Below are 23649 nucleotides of genomic sequence, written 5' to 3'. Positions count from 1 at the left end.
GGTTTTTAAAAAATCTTGGTCCAAGTTAAGTGAGACACCCTGTATATTGAACTGTTTTCTGATCCCCTTCAGATTCGATATAGCCTGTTTCGACTATAGTATACAGCCTACTGAATATAGAAAAACATGCCAGTTTCTTCAAGCAACTACAATATGCAAGTTGCTTTTAATTAAGCAAGCAGAACAAGAGACCACTAATTTCTGTAAATTATTACTGTTCACAGTATTTACTAAATCACCGCATCCATAAAGATGTGAGCCCAAATTGCAGCACAGGTGCGGGCATCTTACTTTTTTTTCTTGTTAAGATGCCAGTTGTGTGCATAACAAAAATTGAAAAGGAAGAACGTGCTCCACTGCAGGTGTTTCAGAAGAGACAGCGCTCAAGATGTATACAACGAAAAAGGGGCCCATGTAATTGTTCTATGTACAAGAATTCATACACTGCTGACTGTCCACAGGCAGCACCTCACAGTGTCCTTTGCCGATCAACCACAGAAGCTGTCAGCTTCCTATATGGTCACAGTCACAAGTCTCCGCGCACCAGACCACCCACGGTTGTTCCATTGACGCGCTTTCTTCTTTCAGCAGCTAATTTCTTTCGCCAACGCTCCAGTTTCACCTCCGGTGCCTCTTTAAGCTTTAGTCCAAAAAAAGAAAGAAGCAAAACAAAATGCAAGATATGCATTAGGTGCTTCAGTAAGTGCACTGAATCAATTGGAATGAACACATCACTCTTTCAACACTATTAGCATTCTTTGCATAAGAGAAGGATCCTACTACTATTTTATACCGCAATGCGTTACCTCTGCCCATCTGGCCAATAAATGAACTATGTTCCTGTACCTATACATCTGTGAAATGTATTATTCATAGTTAGTGTTTACGTCAGAAAATTTCGTTAGCGGCAGGGATAATCAAGTAGTAAAGAGGTTTAGGACTTCAGAATTCAAAGAATAAGAACCAGCTTTAAAGACTGACAATTACATCTCTCATACAAAAATGTTAAATTAATAAGCATTAATTACACAAACTGCACTCCAATGAAACAAGCAGCGTGCACACTTCTGATGAATATACAGAGAGAAAGAAAAGATAAGAAGAGAGACAAGGACAAGGCAGATGACAAAGCAGATGCTTCTCACAAATGAAAGTTTACTACAGATGCCAAGTCATATACAGTCAACTTGTGTTAATTTGAACTCGATGGGATCGATTGAATTGGATTGAATTATTTTGCGGGTTGAGTTAAACAAGAGGCAGGAAGACAAAAAGCTGACAAAACACACTGCCAATTCATTTGGCAGCATTTGGCTGATTCTAAAACACCCCAGAACTAAGCACACACCCACTTTTTATGTATTTAAAATAGAAATCTAACATGTGCCCAATTTTTTAGCACGAGAGATGCATCATGCCGCTGACTAAACAATGAGAAACAGATGAAACTACTGAACTTTGGCTTCACAGAACCAATTTATTTACCGTATTTACTTGCATAATGATCGCATTCGCATAATGATCGCACCCCTGAATTTGTTGTCAAAATTAGATTTTTTTTCCTTCCCTGTGTAATGATCGCAGCCTGAACTTGCCACAGCGATATGTTGTGTGCAAAGCCTAGCTAATGATGATCGCACTTACCATCTGACGAATGCTGTCGAATGCTATGTGAATGACTCTTCTAAGACATACCAAGCGGTCTGCACGCACCGAACATTCTTAAGCAGATGCCCCATTTCATTCCTTTCATCACTTTCCACACTTCCATGAAAAAAGAGCTACAACCAAACTTGCCTTGGCTTTATTATTTGTAGGCTTTATAACGGTTGTGGTCAACAACAACAACAAAAAAAGTACTTTTCGATTCTTCTCGTCTGCACTCGCGGGCACGCAACAAATCACGAGTGGCAACAATAGGAGCGTTGTTAACACTGATACATTAGAAGTGTACCTTATTCATACGCCGACGCATGTAACACAGCTATTCACCCAACCATAGCGGAAACATACCGTATTAAGATAGTTGTGAAGACAAATGCCGCAGTTTCCGCAGCGTGCCCGCCATGGGTTTTTGTCACTGGCAGCTAAGCGCGCCCATCTCTCTTTCTGTCCCCTCAAAGTGGTCATGGCTATGTTATTGCGGCAGACTTGCTGGTAGTAACGATATTATTCATTACTAATACAGAAGAAACTGTTTCAATGCGCGTAGTGTACCCACAAGAAGAAAAAGAAATCACGTTTGGCTTGCCCCGCCAGCCGTCATTTTTGTTTTGGTGTCCCGCACTGTTACAGTGGCAGCCGCCTATTTGTTGACCTGTCGTCATCCCATAGCGAATGCAGGACGAAAAAAGAAAGTTTTCTTTTCGCGGGAAATTTAACCCGCATAATAATTGCACCCCTGAATTTGCTTCAACTTTTTTGACAAAAAAGTGCGATCATTATGCGAGTGAATACGGTGCACCTAATGTTCATCGTCATCACTCTCAGATGGCATTTTATTGCTGTCTGTGAACAACAATATGTGCTTTGCACAGTCTATTGCACGCTTTATATTCTGCTTTTATCAAATCACTTCGCAACAGTCGCAAGTGGTATGGTGGCTCTCACCTAGACCAACTACTTCGATATACAAGAAGGAAGAGGGGCGTGCGAGGTTGGCGATGTGATGAAGGCTTGCAGTGCGTGGTGAAGGCATGGGGCACGCAGGTGAGCTTGTATTCCCCCCCCTCCCCAGATTTTGTGGTCTTCTTCCTCCTGGCGCATACACCCAGTAGCCAGACTTGATTTTTATAATTTATAACCGATCATGCAGCATGGGAGCATTGAAGTGGTTCATTTCATCATAGAATGCACATAAAAGTTGACAGCACATCAACTACTCATTGTCATATTCGATGTAATGCTAAAACCAGTGTCATTATAAGGGGATTAGACTGTACTCTAGCATGCACACTGCGTGCTATACTTATTTTGATTTCAGCATTGCGTGACTAATTTATGAACAGACACTTACATAATCAAATACCATATTTTTGCACGTATAATCTGTCACTGCATATAACTCACACTCCCAATTACATCAGCACCGCACCCCCAAATATATATACATATATATATTTCTCTGCACGTATAATGCGCAGGAATAACGGCATACAACAGCACTCAAATCTTTCCAAAAACAGCCTCCACTCCCAGACGCACGAATCGTCCTTGTAGTATCTATGGCCAGTGGCTCGGTTCCCCCCATTCTTCAGCGATGCTGCAAAGCTAGATTCACACGGTGGATGTTATCGTGGATGAATTATTCAAGTGATATGTGACGAGATTGGATCACTTCGCAACTAGAACTCACATGACAGTGGATGAGAGAGTGGACGGAGAAGCCCCGCATGGGCAACGGCGATGGAGAAAACACGACTGAGCTGATTAAACGACTGAAACACTGATTTGGCTCACTGCTGTATCGCAAAGTGCTTTTTGCGGACCAAGGGAGCGCCGCGGGAACAGATGATGTACAAGCTTGTGGGCGCAGCATGCACTATTCGCTAACTACTAAATGCAAAGTGGTGACCCATAAATAGGAGATTAGGCAACCATGAAAGAAGGGAGCTTCAGCACGCAGGGGTGGAGAGAAAGTAACGAAGATAAGAAACTTTGCATGGCAGACAACCACGAATTGAGGCGTGGCTTCACAGCAGTGCGGCACGTGTTACCGTGAAGCCACACTTCAAGGCAAAATGTGCATATAATCCGCACCCCCACTTTACAGTTACATTTTTAGAAATTTTGGTGCGTGCTACACATGCAAAAATACAGTAAAGGCTGCCGAGGCAGGACTGATCATAGGCAGCCTCAATTCTGAGACCATCGCTAAACCAACTAACTGCAGCATTAGAACATCATGTACTAAGAAGATCCAACACTGCATTGCAACGCATGCTCTGCGTGACACATATAAAAGCCAGTGATGACTGCAGTGTCCAGAACCAGAGCGTTATAAAAGGTTTGTAATGGAAGTGGTTAGAATAAGCATAGCCATACCAGTTGCAAGCTATGACAATGAACATTGAAAAATATCCATACACACTGTGATTAAAAATGTTCTGGAATGTAGTTAACACATTGCTTTTACACAGTTGCAATGACAGTGCACACTGTAGCCCAATCCAATTGGCATTACATCAAAGACTGATGTTTCGCAACTTGCTCCTGGTGCAGATGGTTGCCACTGTGCTGACACATCTCACAGGCATACTTGAAGGGCCCCTTTACATGCAGCATGCAAGGTAAACCATTCGTGCTTAATAATTATGAGAAAAAAATGATCTTGTTATAATGAGAGCAGTTCAAAAAACAATTTTCCTTTGTTCTTCTCGATGGCAAATATAGTTTACAGCGGGTAAAACTAGCACAGCCCAACTTTCAAAATTGTTCTAGTCCAACAGTGACTTTCAGTATTCATTCATTTCAAACATACGTTTTGGTGGATCAGCAACTCCGGCTTTTCCCTCCAGTTAGACAGAGGCACCACTTCCTTGGCTGCTGCCATAAGGGACTCAAACGATCCAAAAATGGCTGCTGCATGGTTGTCCGCTACTTTAGAAGTACTGGCTGCTGTATCCTGGAGAATCAGAAAGACAAGAACGTCACTAACTTTTCAACTAACAGCAAGCTATATGCAAAAAAGAAAAAGATGTGCAGTAATGTGTGTGAGTGACGATTGTCAATGTAAGCGAATAGCTGAATGCTTCTACAGAGCTATTCTCTCTCTTTCTTTTAAAGGAATGATGCACTTGAAGGCACGTGTTTGTTGCAGTGAAGATATTAGGTCGAATTTGTTGTTTCATTGCGTAATTCCGAAGAGCACAGAGCCATTAACCAGCGCCTCTGTATCAGTAGTATAGGTGGCTATACATCCATACCAGCCGACTCGTCATGTGTGTTGTCTCTAGCGACACAAGCACTGGTGTGGAAGGCAGCTGTCATTCTGGTCTCCTGCAACTGCTAGAGGGGGAGAGGGCAGTGGGAGAGCAGGAGGGCTGTCTTTCCTAAGAACTTTGCACAGAGCTGTGATAGCCAGCAGTCGACGACAAATGCAACCCGCAACTTGGTGGCGTGAGAGTATGAGCCCTTGTATCGGCAGTGAAAGTCCGACCACCACGGAAACAAGCAAAACAGCCAAAGAAAAGCTGTTTGCTTAAAGAATAAAAAAGCAGACTTAAAGGGGCCCTGAAATGCTTTTCATACTAATCATAGAATGACCTCACCATTAAAGTATGTCGTCCCACGAATCTCATGCCGACAAAATTTTTCGAATCCTTCAATTACCATATAGACTCGTGTGCGGGCCGCACATTTTTCCACAATTTTGACGAGGTGCAGCCTTTACACGGGACCAAACCTTTTGGTCAAGATAGCACCAGCGCAGCCTTGACTTTTGCACACCTCGGATCCCCGGACGTACCATTGCATAAGAGGTCAACGCTCGGCTCTCGTTACCTAGTAGCGGCGCACGGAACTATGCAGCATGCGCGGCATCGGGGCACAGAACACGACTGCTTCTTCGTCGCAATCTGCTTTTCCAAATATTGGGCTGCCAAGCTGGGGGTGCGGCCCTTACACGAGTGTATACGGTATAAGTGGAGTTATCGCGCTGGCCTTCTCTCTCTTTTTGTCTCTGCTAGTGTGCTGGAAGCTACACAGTGGAGCAGCAAAAGGGCTCGTTGTGGCACTAAGCTATGCAGCATGCCGCTGTCATCTCGGAGGCAATGCGCAGCAGATGCAACTATGCGCTGTGGGAAGGTGAAATGATTTTTGTCTTTTTGAAGTCCTAGACATATGTATTTTTCATTTATGTATTACTGAAGATGTTCTCACGGTCGCAAAATCAGCCAATAGCATTCGTCGACCAACTGCTTTCAATCAGCTTTTGATGACATCGCTGATGCGAGAGCAAGCGTCTGTTCACTGCTTTTGACATGAAACTGTGAATTCTCTGCTGTATGCAGCGCAACAATATTTGGCTCACAAGTTCACAAGAGCTTTGTTAACAGACAGGAAATATTTCTTTACCATATTCAAAAAGTGCTTCAGAGCCTGTTTAGGTGACTCACTTTTATTCCTTTAATTCAATTACTACAAAGAGCAGTTGTGTGTTGCTAACTACTCAACACATTTAGAAACAGTTGTCATCTAGAGAAGAAACCACTAGTTATTCTGGAAATCAAGAAAGTATCCCAAAAGTCTTTCAAATGCCGTTTTCACATGCACTTATCTTCGTTTTCAAAGTAAACGTTTCAAATTTATTATATTCTTTGGAATTCGCTGTATCCCATACACACTTTCTGCCTCACAAAAGTACACAAAATTAATTGCAGAACACTATATTGATTTTATACTGGACATTTTCCAATGTGAGAGAACAATTTACCAATTAGTATATCCGTTCAATTAGTAGTACTATACCTGTTCACTTGCACAAAGCAACTGTGGCATTGTAGAAGAATGCTTGGCTTGAAACTGAATAACCATTTGTACAAACGCAGGACTGTCTGCTTGGAGGTCTTTCCTTACATTCGCGCTGTACCATTGCGCTGTGCCTCTACAAAACTGTGGAGAACAAATGAACACAATTCGCCCATTTCTTCTGCTTCTTAACTGCTGTTCGCAGTTAAAACAACCTATTACATTGGTGCTCACTCCACTTGGTAGTAACATTCACCATGTAAGGAAAGCTTTTCCAGAAACTACTATGGGGACCATAGTGAGTACACATTTTAACAAATGCCACACAGGTTGTGCAATATGGCTAGCTTCGTGTCATGGCTTGGATGGACGCATCGACTCATGAAGACCCAAAAGCACCCATAATAGGTGTGGTTGAAAATGTGCAGTGCAACCCGCAGTTTGACATTTTAATGTCTGCCTTCAAGATTCAAGGGATGCGCAAGCCAACTGTGAATGCACAGATGCTGCTACGAGGTCAAATATTGCACGCCTTAAAACTAGGGGTGCGCGAATACCACTCAAATATCCCCAAATAGAATTGAATAGAAACATTCAAATAATTAGATTCGCGAATCTAATTATTTGAATACTATACTATACAATATATTCGGTGCAGAGACTTGCACAGGGCCACATCTCAGGTGCTCCGCAGAGCTCCTTGTGCTCAGTGCAGCCCAAGCGAGCGTTTCACTTCGTTTTTGGTGCAAAAGCAATGCCGAGCATGCTGCGGACAGGCCCGCCCTGGATGACGTGGTAACAGACTTTGTCGCCATGAGCACTCCTCGACGTCAGCCAAATGCGAGGACTGCACACAGTGCGCAAATGGCACAATTCACAGAATGGTGTTGCACGCAGCGACAAACTTCACGCCACTTCAACGGCCATCAATCGAACTTGCACGCATGATCTCGGGACCCATCATTAATGAGCCACCCGCATAAACACATCAACAGCAACCATTCCACGATGGCTAGCGGCCCGTTACTACAACAAGCCGCCTCGCAAACGAAAGCAAGTGCATGAGATGGCAACAAAGTTGCTCATGGTCGCCATATTTGCGACACACGATGTGCTTGCACTCACACACCATCTTTTCGCACTCACAAGGGGGAGGGGGGGGGGAAGAGCAGTGCATGACGTCTCTGAGTGCAGCTGTGCACTCCCTATCTTGGGAGGCAATATGCGGTGGGTTCGAAGGCTAGCTGACCCAAGATAGCTGATGGCTTTGTGTGCGCTGTGTTCTTGCGCATTAATTTCGTGTTGAAGCGAGAGGCGGCATGAAGGGAAATTCGTTCACCACTGCTACCAATTTTCATCCCACCAGTGATCTCACAGTGAGTGTCCACGGTCACTGAGTCAGGTATGTCCACATTTGCCTGTGCGCACATGACACCATGCCTGTTCATTTAGTTACTAAGCGAAAGTTTCACAGCAGTTTATGCAGCTGACAAAACTACTAGCCATACTGCATGTAGCTCTCTAGTAGTTTGCTATCACAATCAAGGCTACAACCTTTGGACAAAACTGCTTTTTTTTTTTTTTTACTGTGCAATTGTTTTTAAAGGGGGAAGTTTGCCAGGCCCACGCTGATCTGCCATAGAAAGCGGGTGACAAAATTGATTGTAGACCATATTATTCAAGAAATCGAAGAATTTTCGAGATAAGAAAAGAATTCTAAGATTTTCAAGGGCCTTAAATACATACATTTCAATTTCAAGTGTTTTTCAAGGGTCTCAAGGAGCTGTGCACACTCTGCGTATATCTTGATTTCTATGTACCTAAGCTATTGATAGCTTGCTACATTCATTCTTGTTATGCAATGCTAGGAGACTCCAGAACATGTGCCGCAGCCTATTTTCTTGTCCAAAATTTCTAAGCATTAACATTTGTTTGATATTCGGTTCTTTGTTTTTTTTCTTGATTCAATCCAAAATCTACTACAGTCGAACGCCTTTATAACAAAGTGCTTGGGACCATTATTACACAGGTCGCTTCGTTGCAAAGGTCATGCACCGCACTGCTCACCATAGAACATTCTAAGCACGCTGAACAAGAGAAGACCATTATTTCCAATTACCTATTTCAAGAGAGACAAATTGTTGCTAAATATAAGCTGCTAATTTATTTTTAGCACACTTTGTCTAACCGAATGTGGGACTGCAACTGACCTTAATGCATGGAGGTTCACGGAATAACGAAATGTGAGAGTTATGCAACGTAAAGCAGAAGATCCTCAAATGTAGCAACCACCTCTCTTGCCATCAAAACTCTTGGTTCCTTTACAGGCTCTCCATCAATGTTGCCTTCATTGACATTCGCTTGCTTTCCACTCCTGATGGGTTTGATGATGTCGTCGGTCATCAGTTACGTTTACATCATCACGTCGTCATCAATTGTGACATACTCATCAGCCGTAGCTCCCATTGTGCTTTACGACACGCACTGTACGAGTTGAGCGATTCTTAGAGCAGTGCAGCAGGACACTTGCTTCCATTGGCATGCTCTTCAAGTGTGGCACTAGAGCTTCCACTAGCGGTAGCGCGGAGTGTATCTTGCTGATCTCTGCATAGGGTAATGGGGGCATCACTACATGGCATTCATTGTAAAGCAACAATTCAGTTGTCGGGGATGCCTAAAATCTTGTGTCGTACAGGCAAATTCGTTCGAATGGTCTTTGTTGCATAGGCATTCTTTACATTACATATAGAAGATAGGAACTCATCCAGGACATAAACAGTCCTTTGTTATATAGGTTATTTTGCTGTAGAAGTGTTCGATTGAATTCAGTATTTTCACACCCCTACTTAAAACATTCTTGATCTGTGCTACAGCATTTTGTGACATTTAGATGTTACATCATCTCTTGCCTCACTAATAAGATCTTTTGAAAAGGTTCAGGTTGGCTTCCCCAGAGGGCTCAATTGCACAAAATATGGCTGCCAGAACAGTACTGTATTTTCCAGTGTATAAGTCGCATTTTTTTCTGAATTTTTCGTCGGTGCGTTTTGTAGAATGGTGCGACTTGCTTTTTCTTTAAGAAACAAACTGCCATCAAAATCGGATTGGATGCTATAGCCATGCAAAGTGTGCTGGGTTGACCTCTGGCAGTTGCTAGGTTGTGTGCAAAGTGTCGGGGTCTTCTCATGGTCTAGTTGCCGAGCGCAGCGCGAGGACGGAGCAGCAATGCAAGCGGCGGCAGGCCGATCGTGAGTCAACGGACTCCGAAGTCGCATCAGTAGATTGCTTTCAAAATACGGTGCTGGCTACTGCGCAAACTACTCAGTCGCTACCAAAGTAAAAGTCATCCCCCCTCGCTTTTGCACTGCCTTCCTGCTTTCCTCTCTTGTGCGCGATTCGGCGCGCTGTCGCACGCTTTCACTCACACATACAGTATACGGCGCGTGGGGACCATGTTATCGCACTTGGACATTTTATGGAACATTGTGGCGACCACGACGGCAGAAATGCGCCTGGAGTGTCCATGTCATTGCAATTGCAATTCGATAAGAATGGCACTGATACGCTTGCACGTGACTTGTGTACACGAAGTGAAACATCACTGTATATTTTTTAAATCATTTACTGTAAGAACAGGTGCGTTTTATACAATGGCAAGACTTACATACGTCTTCTTTTTTACTGGAAAAACTGACATTTGGAGGCGGGTGCGACTTATACAAAGGTGCGACTTTTAGACAGGAAAATACAGTACTTGGTTGCTTTCGTGATTACTTTCCCACTGTATTCTACTGTGGAGCTCGAGGGGCCTTCCTGCACCTCATCTCTCAGCTCGCATGTGGTGCTTAGTTCTATCTCCAGGAGCCGCTGCCCCAGTAGCAACATGGCAGACACGGCTAGCATGCTGGAGCTAATTTGACATGCAAATCATGCCTCTCCCTCACGGTGTCTAGTCACCATGAAACACACGTCACTGGATGCGCCCTGATTGGCCTCTCGAGTGGTGGCCCCCAGGCATCCTCTCTACTCAAGCTCTCTTCTGCTGAGTGCTTCATTGTCACAGCAGGTGCTCGCAGCCCCGCAACGAGTTGCAGGCCTTGGGTATCTAGGACCTCTGCTTCCACGACTTCTTGTTCTCATGCTTGGTGGACAGCTACCCGGTTAGCCCTAGCCAGTGTGTCGGAACAGGACAAATACCAAAACAAAAAAACAAATACGATATCTTTTTGCCAGGAACGAAAATGTAACCACAATATTTTTGACTTGTTATTAGTTCAAGGGAAAGTCGGCAATTTGAAACAACCAACTTCACGCAACGTCAGAATTAGTGCCTAAATCTCAGACAGGGATGGTGTGAGCGATAGCCAGTTGAGTGCTCCATTAATCTAAGCCCGTCGCTTGTTGCACTAGCAGATCGGCATCGTAGTAAAGCCCAGGGCTTGCGTGCTGATAGCTTATTGTTTCGTTTTCTATGGGTACAGTGTTTTGTTACCGAAGTTTTATCATTTGATTGTTTGTCGGATCCTGAAATGATTTTGTACAAACGTACTGAGCCGTTAGAGTAGGTCTTTCTGATCATTAATTGACGCATCTAAGTGCGCCGTGTAAAGCGTGTCATTTATTATAAGGTTTTAAATATGTACATTGCTGCAGATCGTAGCACACCGCTCGGCTGAATTTTCAGCCACTCCTAACCATTTGACATAAGTTGCCCTAATGATGCTAGTAGGGCGACCTATCCGATTGGCTGCCCAGGGTGCATCATCAATAATTTTTCCAACTTTATAGTGAACAAATGTTGTTCGTAATAGTTGGAATGTTTGTTAACTTGTTTCCATAAAATGAACGTAACATAAAGAGAATGCACAAGAACAATTTCTCACTACACTTAAGCACTTCCGGCACACAGCAAGCGTCATGTGCTTGTGTCACGACATGCTCCGTTTTAACGAGAGCTCCGCGGTCAGTGTCGGTATCGGTCGCATGCACCATGATTCGCCTTTGTTGCGTTGCGGGCTGCAAATGTAGCGACTGGCAATATGTCAAGCTGTGACATCGTGTCCCTCTGCAAGGCAGCAGACAAGCAGAGTGGCTGCAGCACATCGGACATACGTTATCCGATCGGCGGCAGTATTTGCGCGTTTGTGGCCATCACTTGACACCAGAGGATCAATCACAATAGCATTTCGCGAGTCTGGTATTCGGGTAAATGCAAGCGCAAGGGGACAGGGCCTGGCTGTTTGACTGTGCCATTTCACACGATGAGCAGAGAAGCACAAATGTGAATGGTCTGCACGGTGCAGCTACCTGGTGGCACAGAGCTCAGCCAAACACAGTAGCAGTAACAAAGTGTATTCTCCTTTGCTGCTGGTGCAAATTTCTTGCGGGAGTGTGATCGTTAACAAATTTTTTTTGAAATGTTTGAAATGTTTAAAAAGTCACTGACTGTGTGTGGCAAATGCTGCATATTCGTCGAACTATGGATGCAGGCTTGTAGACACAAGTAAACAGTAGTGCAATATTAATTTATGCAAAAATAAATTTACCTGAACTTATCTCGGAGTGTGACAGCCACTGGATTTCTTTTCTGGCCCAAAAAAGAAGAGTGCGCGTAAGTGGCCACCCACCTTCTTGCCGTGCTCCCGGCGGGAGACAAAAGACTGCTGGCTGAAGGAGGGGGCATTGATGTCGTCAATCAGGCGCGCCCGCTCCAACTGCTCCAGCACACTGGGCGGAGTACTTGCGCCGCTTTCAGGTGCAGCACCCTCCTTGCTGGAGCCAGAAGGAAGGAGACCACGCTCGCGCAGTTCTGCATTGGCAGTAGCTGGAATTACGATTGGTTAGTTAATTGACTTGTGCGCTAATCTATGCATGTGCCGTCCTTGACAAAGTACACAGAAGGCCCGGGACTGCACTTTTGACTGACCACCCATTGCAGTGCCTTCACTTTATGAGTATTACTGGCCTGTTTCCATTTTTAAAAAAAGCTGAAGCAGCGTAGTTTTCTGTGACAAATACACAAGAAAAAGAAAATACTGCAACTGAAATTACTGCGTCTATCACCGCAGTGATGAAATGCACCTATGATGACAAGTGATGATGGATCGTGCCACCATAACACTGCTGCAAAAACAATATTTTTCTATTGCTGCAGACGATGCACACTTCAGCACTGTTGTGAACAAAACAGGCAAGAATACTCATATACGAGGTACTAATCTGAGCCTACTGCAAAATGTTACCTCTGGGCGAAATAGGAGCAGGAATGAACTGCCAATCCAGCTGTAAGATTCATGTATACGTGGTGCTCCTATTTATGCAATGCTCATTACATTAATTCTCTGTTGTACAGTGGTGTATGTGCTAATGTATTATTAATTGTCACTGAAAGTGCGCTCAGTGTGTGCGTCAGTGGCGTGTGGTACCACATGACCACCACCTCCAGTTTCCATGATTTTGCTAGCCTCCTGCTCCAAACCCAAAGCCACAATGCACTGGAGTGTGCGTACTGAACTGATTGCATTAAAAGGCCATTTAATTATTATGTTGCGCTCTCTAGGGAATCAGACACATACCGTAATGCCAACAGCCATCTATTAAAGGAGTGCTTTCATATCAGTGCTGCTTTACGGTAGAACTTATTTCACTCTCAAAATTTTTTCTGGTATGATAAGCTTCTCCTTGAAGTGCGAAATGTTGATTTGATGCTACAGAGGTGTGATCTACAAAAATTATTTAATGTTTTCCTTAAGGTCACTTTAATATAGCCATGGGCAATGTGAAAATATACTGTGAAAGCATGTCTGATGTCTCTGCTGCTGACAACTGCACAATATCGTAACAGAAAAATAAGTGCCTAAAGAAGGGAGAAAGGTGGTTCGAGGAACTCGAAAGTGACCAGTCAAGACTACAGCCCCAGAGCAGCCATTGAGCAGTGAAGTTGGGCTCTTAGGGCAGTCCTGTCCCTCTGACTAAGCAGGATATGGAATGACAAAAGAGCCCGAGCGCTTGCTCCAGTGACTGCTAGTCACACATACGCCCAGCAATCTGTGTAGGTTACTTTGACAATGACTGCCCATGCATCAGCTGCAGAAATTCCGACTGCAGCGTGGGAGAGAGAGAGACATTGCAGGGCAGAAAGGCAGTTGTGCTACGCATGCAAAAGGAGTGCAGAAGGCTTTGGAAAAAGGCTTGCCATTAGCAATTCTGCCCCAGATCTACATGTTGAGCCTTCTGGTGGTCCACTATTACGGGTTTATTATTTCACCTTGATTTGCATCGGGACACACAATAACAAGATAAAAGGATGGTGGTGGTTACCACGAACCACTGTTTGTGCCTTCAGTTGTACTGCTTCTCTGACTTTCTTGCTGGTTTTGTAAGGCAGCACTGCGCTGCTATGACAGGTGACATTTGACTACTTTTAGTGCTCATCTCAACAAGACTATTTTCTTGACAGTCGTTGCTGCTACGTGAGCTGAATGATGCCGCTAGTTCAAAGGTGGAACAGTGGCACTATTTGTGCTACTGCACAGAAAGCAACTCATAAGCAGCCCGCAGACTTCACTTCAAATTAGCCTAGCCTCTAGAATGCAACTTACTTAGGTGAGGCTACTTCTCAGTGCATTTGCTATGGTGCAATGATGATGACTAGGAGCTGCATTTTGAATGCACTAGATGCACTGGGAAGTCTATTCAAACATAATGGTCTTGCATTCTGATGTAACATATGCACTCTTTGAAACACAAACTGAACAATGAAAACAGGATGCACATACAAATTTAGGCAGCATTCTCAGTGATAACAAGCAGCAATGACAACCATGAGAGCCACTTCCTCACAGCAGTATTTATGATGAGACATGCTTCCTTTATCATTTTATGCTTTCTTATGCAGAAGACCTGTTATAAAACAAATGGCTGAATGAAATGCAGTTCAGAAGCAAGTGACACTGTTTCTGAATTAGGCATCCAAACAGATAGGCTGCCTGTAAATGTTGTCCTAGGCCTTTTGTTTCTAAAGCTGTTGTTAAATTGTGTTTAATTACATATTCCACTAAGACTAACATGGCAATGATTTGTACAACAAGAAATGTAACTTGGTCAAACTTGCTGCACAAACAGACATCTAGTCAAATCTTCCTTTTCTCTACAGGCACTGGCTCTGTACTGAGCAGTAGAAAGACAACAATGAAACGTAAGCTCTGTGCTAAAGCTATGCTAAAAGGTGCGAGCAAGGCTTAGGAGTTGCTTTGAGCTCTCTTGATCACATATGGCAGTGAATTAAGGTGAAGAAATGTCACCAAAGGTAGCTCACTAAATTATTCACACTGTCGCCAAGCTCTCCCTTATTACTTGTTCCATCAACAAACTCTGGCATGTGAGAACATGATATGAAAGGCACACCTGCGGCTTTGATCACCTGTTGAATCTTTTGCTTTAGCTGGTCAGCTTCATTCTGTAAGCGAAAAGAAAGGTTGTTAGTGCAATGTCGCCAAGAGCTTGGAACATCAATAGGCTAAGCCAGAGTACAGAACTCACCCCAGTCCTCGGTGGCAAGGGGTCTCCTGGCCTCCTCACTCTCCTGAGAGTACATAAGGAACAAAAAGGGAAGCATGTACGTACCAAGAAATTGTATGCTGGAACAATGCAGTGAGACACACAAAGAGGGGGGGAACCACTAAATGGAAGTGTGAGTGGTTATTGCTGCACAAGGAAATGGCAAAGAAAAAAAAAATGCAGATTGGGGAGGGCAAAATCTTGCCAGCACCTTATTGCACGAAACACAAGCATGCCTAGTTACTGGATCTGTCATGGGTCGGTAACAAGGCCGCTGCATTTTTTGGGCGCAGAATGACTTGCAAGGCCTCTGGGTCGCTCACAACATATGTCACATTCCTCAGCCATACCACGCTGTGCAGCTTCTGTTTCTGAACATTTCTTTATCAATGTACTGAACACAGCGACTAAGTTCTTCCAGTTCAAGGTTCATTATGGGTATCGCTCAACAAGAAGTGCCAAAAGATGTGGTTGCTCAGGCTGAACATTATCTAGATGCCAGTTGCTTAAAGAGGTCGTGAACCGTCCCTTGGGCTTAGTGAAGAAACAGTCGGTGGATAGCATGCGCTGCTAAGAAAATCTCAGCCAAGTTTTGCTGTTGTACGTGGTATGTGAAGCTCGCAAGTGCAATGCGAAATCACTTTTCTCTCAAACGATCTCGTTTTTACAGAAGCCTACTGCTCACTTTCTTCTGGATGCTTTATTTCGAAATAAAGCAGATTCCCATACGCAGCTGCTGTTGGCTAATAGCTGACATCAATCAAGAAAAGTGTTTGGATCAGTGCGCTTCTTCCTGCTTTTACAGTGTGTATTTATTGACGAAGTCGATAAACAGGCTGAAGTAAGCGAAAATGTGCTTCCGAATTTCTATAATAATTACTTACTTCTGGAAGAAGCCAATTATCGTCTGCTCACATACACTCGGCTGCAGCCACCCGCGAAGGAATTAAACTTTGGCCAACCTGCTTATTGGTGTCATAGCCAGTGGGTCTCACTAATTTTGACTAGTTTTGAATGCTGAACTAGCCTCGAACCATGCGAAACTTAAGGTTAGACTACACGCGTGCTTGCCAGCACACACTGACTCCTGGCCACTCCTGGTTAGACACCTTGACAGACTAACTGATAGCGCTTCAAAAAAGCACAAGTTGGACGTGGCTACTGCCCGTCGGTCAAGCTGGCGAAGGACAAAGCCGGTCCTCACCACAGAGCATGGTCAGACTGTAGCATACGAGCGCGAGCACACACTCAAGCCCTGTCGTGCAAAAGCAAACGTTACGGATACGCACTACGGTTGCATGTAGCTGCGGTCTTCTACGTAGTGTAGATACTGCACCCGCCGCGATGTGCCACCATGAGTCCACTGGCTGAGCGCACTGTGACTCAGTGAGGACAACCGCGTGTCGCTTACGTTTGGCCTGTCGTAGGCGCCAAAATAGGAAGTAGCGGCATCTATGTTCACATCCAAAAGCACATCTGAAGTGTGCACAACATTGACATTTAGAAGGCAGAGAGCTGTGGGCATGCTCCGCTCCACTGTAGCCTTCGCAGTGCATGGCATTGAAGAAGGAGCGGGAGCACAGCAAAAAGAGTGTTTGATTGCCAATAACTCCACTTCTGCTGAGCACATTGAAATACCTTTTGCAACAATATAAAGCCAACAGACAATGAAACCAAGGCAATCATCAGGGAAGTTAACTGTGGTTGAAATTGAAATGTAGAAAATAATAAAGAAAGGGAAATGAAAGTGGACGAAAAGATAAAGTGTTGCCGGTGGGAGCCGAACCCATAACCTCCGTCTGTTAGCTTTATATGGTCATGATTAACAAAATCGGGCTCCTCGGATCCCCTTCTTCTTTCTTTTATCCATAGCGAGGGTGTCAAATCTGGCAGCCTTGATCTCATTAAGCAGCATGCGAGGGTTTATTAGCCACGTGCCCGCTCTCCTAAGATCACGTGTTACGTGACGCCATCGGGCAATAAAAGATGTCGCATGTCCACCCACTATGGCTCTGAGTGGCGCTGGCTAACACTCCTAGGGCTAGATCTAGTAAACATAAACACCCAAGCTAGTGGACGAATTGGTAGCCGTAGCACAATTCGTAGTGAAACGCACGCGTAATGTGGAGGTTGTGGGTTCAGCTCCCATCGACGACAGATTATCTTTTCGTCCACCTTCATTTTCCTTTCTTGATTATTTTATACATTTAAATTTCCACCACAGTTAGCTACCCACCCCTATGCTTGCCTTGGCTTCATTGTCTGTTGGCTTTATATGGTCATGATTAACAAAGTGGAGCCCCTCGATTCCCCTTCTTCTCTTGTTTTGCGACAAAGTATTTCTGAAATAGCCTATTTTAACTTCAAATGCATTTCTCCTCTTTGACAAAAAAGTGGCTCAGGGCCCCCCTTTAAGGGGCACTAACTAAAGTTAGAATAAAGGAAGAAAAAAAGAAGGAAACTAGGTAATGGGCAACTATTCCATTAGTGCTTGTGCTGAGGATGTTTTAAGCATGTTGCCACGTGAATGTAGCACAGGAATACACACACACGCACACATACACACACACAAAAATCTGGTTACATATTTGTACAGTTCCCATATCAATCACTAAGATGCCGCTAAAATTAGGTTGGAAAATGCCACTTTATAACTACAACGGAATCAAGAATATGCAGATATTGCCATGGTTTTGACCATGGCCTAAGTTCACTGCTTTGGTACTAGGACCGACAAAGTAAAGCATGGGTACACGGTTTTCACCATCACAGAAAGAAAGTGTGCAATACATAGGACATGCGCTCAATATACTAAGTGTGCATACGTATTTCAGTCAAGCATGCCAAGAATTCTTGATTATACATCAATCCTTCAGAAATCTGAAAATTTTAGGGAAAGAAAGTTATTGCTATTACGTGAGCTACTGAACAGCAGTATAATGTGCATAAAGTAACTGGCTGACGCTTCTGAACCAATCCACACTTCTCGAACTCTAGGAATGAACAAATTTTTCTTAACATTGCCATTATGTGTCCTTCACCAACTTATTAATCCTTCTTTATTTTTTTTTTCTGCTTGTATGCAAACAAGAGAACATATTTTACGTGTTGTAATGTAAAGCAATGCCAGGTTTCAACTTGATGGAAATTTACTAGTTTCTCACCCTCATGGTGCTGCCTAAGTAATGTCAGTTTGATAAGCCCGAAATAAGAGTACATTTTGCAAATCTGGCTACGAACTTACAAAGCTCCTAAACAGCAGCTCTTTCTTTATCATGGTACTTTATCCATACCAGAACAGTGCTCCCATCATCAAGCCAGCTGCAATTCCTGCCGCTCACTGCACGCGCACAATCACATCAGCATGCATGCTGCTACAACCACTGATGAAGGACATGTTGGTTGTGTTACTTGTGCCCTCGTGCCACATTATAACCTTAATAACCCCTGAGCTTTAGAATATTGTGGTGTTTAACGTCCCGAAAATGCACAGTGGTTTATGAGGCACGCCGTAGTGGAGGACTCTGGGTTAATTTTGCCCTCTGGGGTTCTTCAAAATGCACCTAATCTAGGTACAAGAGAGTTTCTGCATGTCATACACATCGAAATGAAGTCGTTGCTGTCGGGATTAGAACCCACAACTTTGTGCTCAGTGGCAGAATGCCACAGTCAGTGAAATTTGTTGTGAGGATGCTGGGAGGCATTGGCACAAGTTCTCACAGAGGTGCTAAAAAGTAGGAACTGTGTGACCTGACTGACTGGGCTTGTTGGTAATTCATTTAGTAAGCAAGTAGCACAAAAGGTGAACTGGGATGTACACAATATAGAGACGAGTGCTAGGTCTTTGTCCTGTTTACATACTGGTCTGCCTTTCGTGCAGTTAGCCCACAAATGCTGCAATACTCACTTCGGGGAAATTGACGCTGATGCTTTCCTGCTTCTCCTCGGTGAATCACTGCCTGACCACGAGCGTCTCCGGGAACTTGAGCTGCTGCGAGACCTCCGTGATCGATGCTTTGGAGTTCTGAAAGGCCACAAATAGTGAAGCTAGTGAGAATGTGAGGAATAAATATATAAAAAAGAAACAAAAGCACTCGTTAACACAATTATGATGTGTTTGCATTTTCTAATAATATAATGGCAATGAATGAGAGCTGTGCTTTAAATGCTGTGGATGTGGTATAAAGTCCATGCAACAAACTACAACCTACTGAAATGCATGCAAATGCTCCCGAAGCTTGAATGGACACTAAAAGAGAAACATGAAATCAGTCTATGTCAATAAAGCATTATTTCAAAACTTTATTTTCGTTAATTTCACAGTAAGAGGTTCACTAGGAGAGGAAGTGAAGTCCAAGCTTCCATTACATGAATTTTGCGGCGAACCTCAGTGCCAGTATGCGAGTGACATCACAGATTTCAAAGTATACTTAGTTATTTGTGCCGCTGAACCACGGTAAAAATTATCGAACCTTGCTAAGTTCGCTCTCTGGCTCCTTTAGAATACAAGCTGGTCAATCTATACTGATAAAATATTACCTAGGCCCGAGCAGACTCCATTAACATCAACGATGTCATGGCTGGCTGGTGCAGGAACTTGAGCTGGCATCACCATCAATCTTTCATGTTTTGTGTGTTTTCTGGCTTAGCAAGCCTACTCATACTATTGGTGTTCTAGAAAGGTAGTTAACTAATACTGCTCTAGTTAATTTCTTTCTTTAGTGTCCCTTTAAAAAGGCCCACTTTTGATCTAGTCAGACTGATATTGTTATACAGTAGTTTGTGCCGCTACAGAAAGACGTTGTGAGAAGAGGAAGATGAGGTGACACTGACATTGTTCAGTGGTATCGCTCTACCCTGCGGTTCTTGAGCTACGTGTTATCCCTGTAAATATTCTTCCCCGTAATAACGTGATGGAGTTCAAAGTGCTGAAAGGACTCGGAAGTGGGAAAGGGCACAAAAAGTGTGTTTATGTCCTTAGTGTTCACGTCACTTCAGCAATTTGAACTTCCGTATTTCTAGGCTGGTCATCCATGTTGCATGCATGGTGTCAGTGCATAACAGGGGGTGTGTTGACCAGGTAAGTTTTGAGGTGCTGTGCTTAAAATACTACTGTTCTTGGCAGTTTTATTTTTGCTAAACGTGGGAAGAAAAAGACACTGGGAAAGGAAAAATATAGAAGAAGAGGTAGTCAGAGTAAAGCCAGGTGTGCATAGGGACAGCCTCTTTCCTCTTTACAAAAATTAATAAGGGCGACTATGGTGATTTCATTTATCAAGCCAGGAAAGTGGTTGTCTTATACGAGGGTGAATCAGAAAGTCTTTCCTTATATTTTGTTAGCCAAAATAAGGCCACATACAGGTAATTACAAATATATGTACTATACTATGTACTTTACACTATTTTTCCACATAGTCCCCACACGGGTTCAGACATTTGTCCCATCGCAGCACTAAATTTGAGATGCCCCTGTGCTATGTTGTCAGTCAGCGATGCATGCGGCGACCCCGAACGCTCACTGTCATGCAAGTCTTCACGGCCTTTTGCGAACTTACAACACCACTGCCTCACACTTCTGAAAACGAGACACCTTTCCCCATACATGGACTGCATTTCCTTGTGTATTTCGATGGGCGTTCGTCCCTTATTCCACAGAAAACGAATCACACTTCGTTGCTTGTACGCCATGGATGTGTGAAACACAACTGCCATCTTCGACAACTGACAGAAGCACCGTGCTGCAAAGTTGCTGGCAGATAAGGCCGGGCCAGTCCAAGAAAGGCCCATCGCTGAGAATGGATAGGTTGACTTCACATTTACAGGCATAATTTGGCTAAAAAAATACAGGTGCAAAGACTTTCTGATTTGCCTTCGTAATTTTCACTGACTGTTGTGAAATGTAGTTGAATGCAGAGAAAGAAAAAAAAAAGGGTGGGGGGTGGGGTGTGGAATAACTTCAGAGAAACAATCAAACCAAAATCAAAACCAAAACTAGAACCAAGAGTCAGAGTTTCTTAATCATAAAACTAGTGATGACAACAGCACAGGCACGCAAGAACACGAATACCGATGCCACCCCTTAAGAAATGCGTTCAGCAACTTCCACAAAAAATAAAACAAAAAGATGGTGTTATGAAGACTGCACTGCTGTCAAAACATTTATGCCAGCAGATTGGTAATACGCAGTTGCTAGAGGCATAAGAATTTTGCAAATTTTGTTTTAAAGGCAGCTTTGCAAGATGTCAACACCAGCACTGCATCTTTGATGCTGAAGAACAAAAAGCAAGAACAGGCTGGCAAATAGAAACCATATGTATGAACAAACAGTCTGAGATTGCACAAACCAATCATCAAAATTAGCTTGCAGAAAAACTATACAATTCTTAGTCATTCTGTTCAGCTCACATGACCGAAGTGCCCAGGAGAGGTCACAATACAAATTAAAAAAAGATCAGTAGAACGCACAACATTGCTGCAGTACCATCGACCATTTGCAGTAGGCACTGGCAGTAAAGAGAGCAGAAAAAAAAAATTCACAAAAGCTTGTCGGTGCCACAGAGCATGTATAAACATATCACTAAAGATTAAACATTTTCCTGATGGTTAGTCTACGTATGTGCAAGTGGGCTCCAAACTTTACCAGCCTGCTTCATAAGCTGTGTGCCTTCCGTAAGAGGTCGCCTTTCGTTTGTTTTCGCACAATCATGTGTATGGCAATACGTCCACATACGCAATCTGTTACTCGTTTTGCTCCTTTGTCTCCTGATAAGTGCTGTAACTTCCTCAGAATATTTCACCCGGGAAAGTGCATCCTCCGATCAAAGTTTCACCGTCCCGTTTTCTTTTTTTCCTGTGCCAGTTATACGTATGCTGCATCCGCCAAGTAATGCCAATGTAACACGGCCACTTTCGATCGCGAGTGGGCGCGATCGAGATCGAAATTATCGACCGCGATTAGCTCCCTTCTGTAGATTGAGCAAAGAAGCCAATTGCGACCGATAAATTAAATCCCGATCAGGCTCGATCGCGATCAACAGAGCGCCGTGTGACACCCGTATAAGTCTCAACATAGTCGTGGTTCACATAGAAGCACCACACAAATAACAACGCTTGGTGACGCGGATGAAATTTTCTAAACCCTATCAGAACCACTGCTTCGAAATTAATCTGGTGGCAGACGTACTTACTCCGATTTTTTTCGGTATCTGCAACTTTCATTGCCACGAGAACGATTGCAAATGAAGTGTCTTGCCAGTAACGTTAACGTGCATGAAAGATGAACAAATGAAGTTAGCCATTTAAGTTGCGACAAGGGCTGTGTTAAACAAAGATAGCGAAGACACGTCACTACACTGACCTGGACCGCCTCCGTGGTCCTGGGGACCAAGAGCGGGATCGCCGGTGCCGCGAACCCGAACGGCGCCTCCTTGATGAAGACCCTTTGGTCGAGGAATAACGCGACGAAGAGTTTGATCGTGACCGCCGCCGCCTGGATTTGTCGTGCGAGCTGTGTCCACTCTTCTTCTTGCGCCGGTAGCGATCCGACGAGTTGTCCGAGGACGATGAACTACGGTAGCGACAGGAGAACAAACTCTGTTACAGCGCGACGCTGAACATTATGGAGACTTTAAATGCCAGCGCGTTTCCCCCACTAATGAGCCTGCATTTAAGGCACATGCCGAACGCAGTGACGCTCAAACAATTACGAAATCCTCGGAAAAAACGTAACGATACAAGGCTGATAGAAGAGAAACTTACCTAGATCTTGCATGCGTCCTCTTTTTACGCTTGCGTCTGGAAGAGCTAGCTGTGTCCGAATCGCTGTCGCGGTGTGGCATTGTGCAACGCTGGAGGTATTTACATGTGTCTTCTCACTTTTTCATTGCGTAATTCGCTCATCGCTGTTTTGTTACACGCGCTAAAAACCATACAAAAAGGCATCTTACCGGCGAAAACTACTCATAAACAACGCGATAGTATGCGCCATTTTTTTCTTTTCCAATGTTGGCGCTCCAACAATCGGAAACGGTTATGTGAACAAAGGGATGACTAAATTACAGACCTTACGTTCGGTACTTCATAAGTGCCCCCAAGAAGTTATAAAATTACAAAAATATAAATCATAGACACTTTGAAACTAAGCAAATAATAAATAATTAAAGGACATCAAAGGAACCTTTCTTTTTACCAACATCATCATCAGCAGCATATGTCCTCTGCAGTATAGTCGTTTTGTAGGAAACCCTGAAGAAACCCAACGCACACAACCAGCCCGCACACTCTCAAGTTCAACAAATGGCCACAGAGGGCGAAAAATCAATCAAGGCGTGTTTCAGCGTAAGCGCGCAAGTGGAGCTACTGTAATTTGGTCGACTACTTTAATTTGTGCTTTTTCTGCTAGAGGCGCTGAACATGCTGAATTTTTGCGCAACCTTGTCGTAGTAGCAGGTGGGCTAAATGACGTCCTGAACAGGAAAGGGCCAGGACTAGCCCAGCGCTTGGCGAAGGGGGTGGACGACTTGCGCGAGCTATCCCCTCAGGTGCAGATCGTGGTGTGCACGGTGCCGGAGGTGCCTGTGCGTGACAGTCATGTACAAAGAGCCGTAATGGCTGCCAATGAGG

General features: G+C 43.9%; 2 protein-coding genes and 1 long non-coding RNA gene across 4 annotated transcripts in view; 2 read left to right on the top strand and 1 right to left on the bottom strand.

The window, feature by feature from the left end:
- LOC126541180 (general transcription factor 3C polypeptide 4-like) overlaps positions 1 to 4474 on the top strand; it is a 98165-nt gene extending 93691 nt beyond the window's left edge. The window contains exon 14 of the mRNA XM_055076525.1: positions 2586 to 4474. Within this exon, the coding sequence (XP_054932500.1) occupies positions 2586 to 2669 (84 nt within the window). The 3' untranslated portion in view covers positions 2670 to 4474. The remainder of the gene's footprint in view (positions 1 to 2585) is intronic.
- The window catches only part of LOC129387528 (uncharacterized), a 179468-nt gene that overhangs the window by 151085 nt on the left and 4734 nt on the right, over positions 1 to 23649 (top strand). The gene's annotated exons all lie outside the window — the stretch shown is intronic.
- LOC126541165 (uncharacterized) lies at positions 392 to 23036 on the bottom strand. Of its 2 annotated transcripts, none has more exons than XM_050187848.3 (8): positions 22786 to 23036; positions 22385 to 22594; positions 18935 to 19051; positions 15010 to 15052; positions 14875 to 14926; positions 12096 to 12292; positions 4481 to 4624; positions 392 to 640 (listed from the first exon to the last, which is right to left on the bottom strand). In XM_050187848.3, exons 1-8 carry the CDS (start codon positions 22863 to 22865, stop codon positions 527 to 529), a joined length of 957 nt encoding a protein of 318 aa, XP_050043805.1. In that variant the 5' UTR covers positions 22866 to 23036; the 3' UTR covers positions 392 to 526. The 2 variants fall into 2 exon arrangements, with proteins under 2 accessions (XP_050043805.1, XP_050043806.1); XM_050187849.3 differs by having other exon boundaries at positions 12096 to 12277.

The sequence above is a fragment of the Dermacentor andersoni genome, chromosome 2 (genome assembly GCF_023375885.2).
Source record: "Dermacentor andersoni chromosome 2, qqDerAnde1_hic_scaffold, whole genome shotgun sequence".
In the NCBI taxonomy this organism is placed as follows: Eukaryota; Metazoa; Arthropoda; class Arachnida; order Ixodida; family Ixodidae; genus Dermacentor; species Dermacentor andersoni.
Note: the sequence above shows the minus strand (reverse complement) of the source record. Positions and strands in the feature narration are given on the sequence as shown.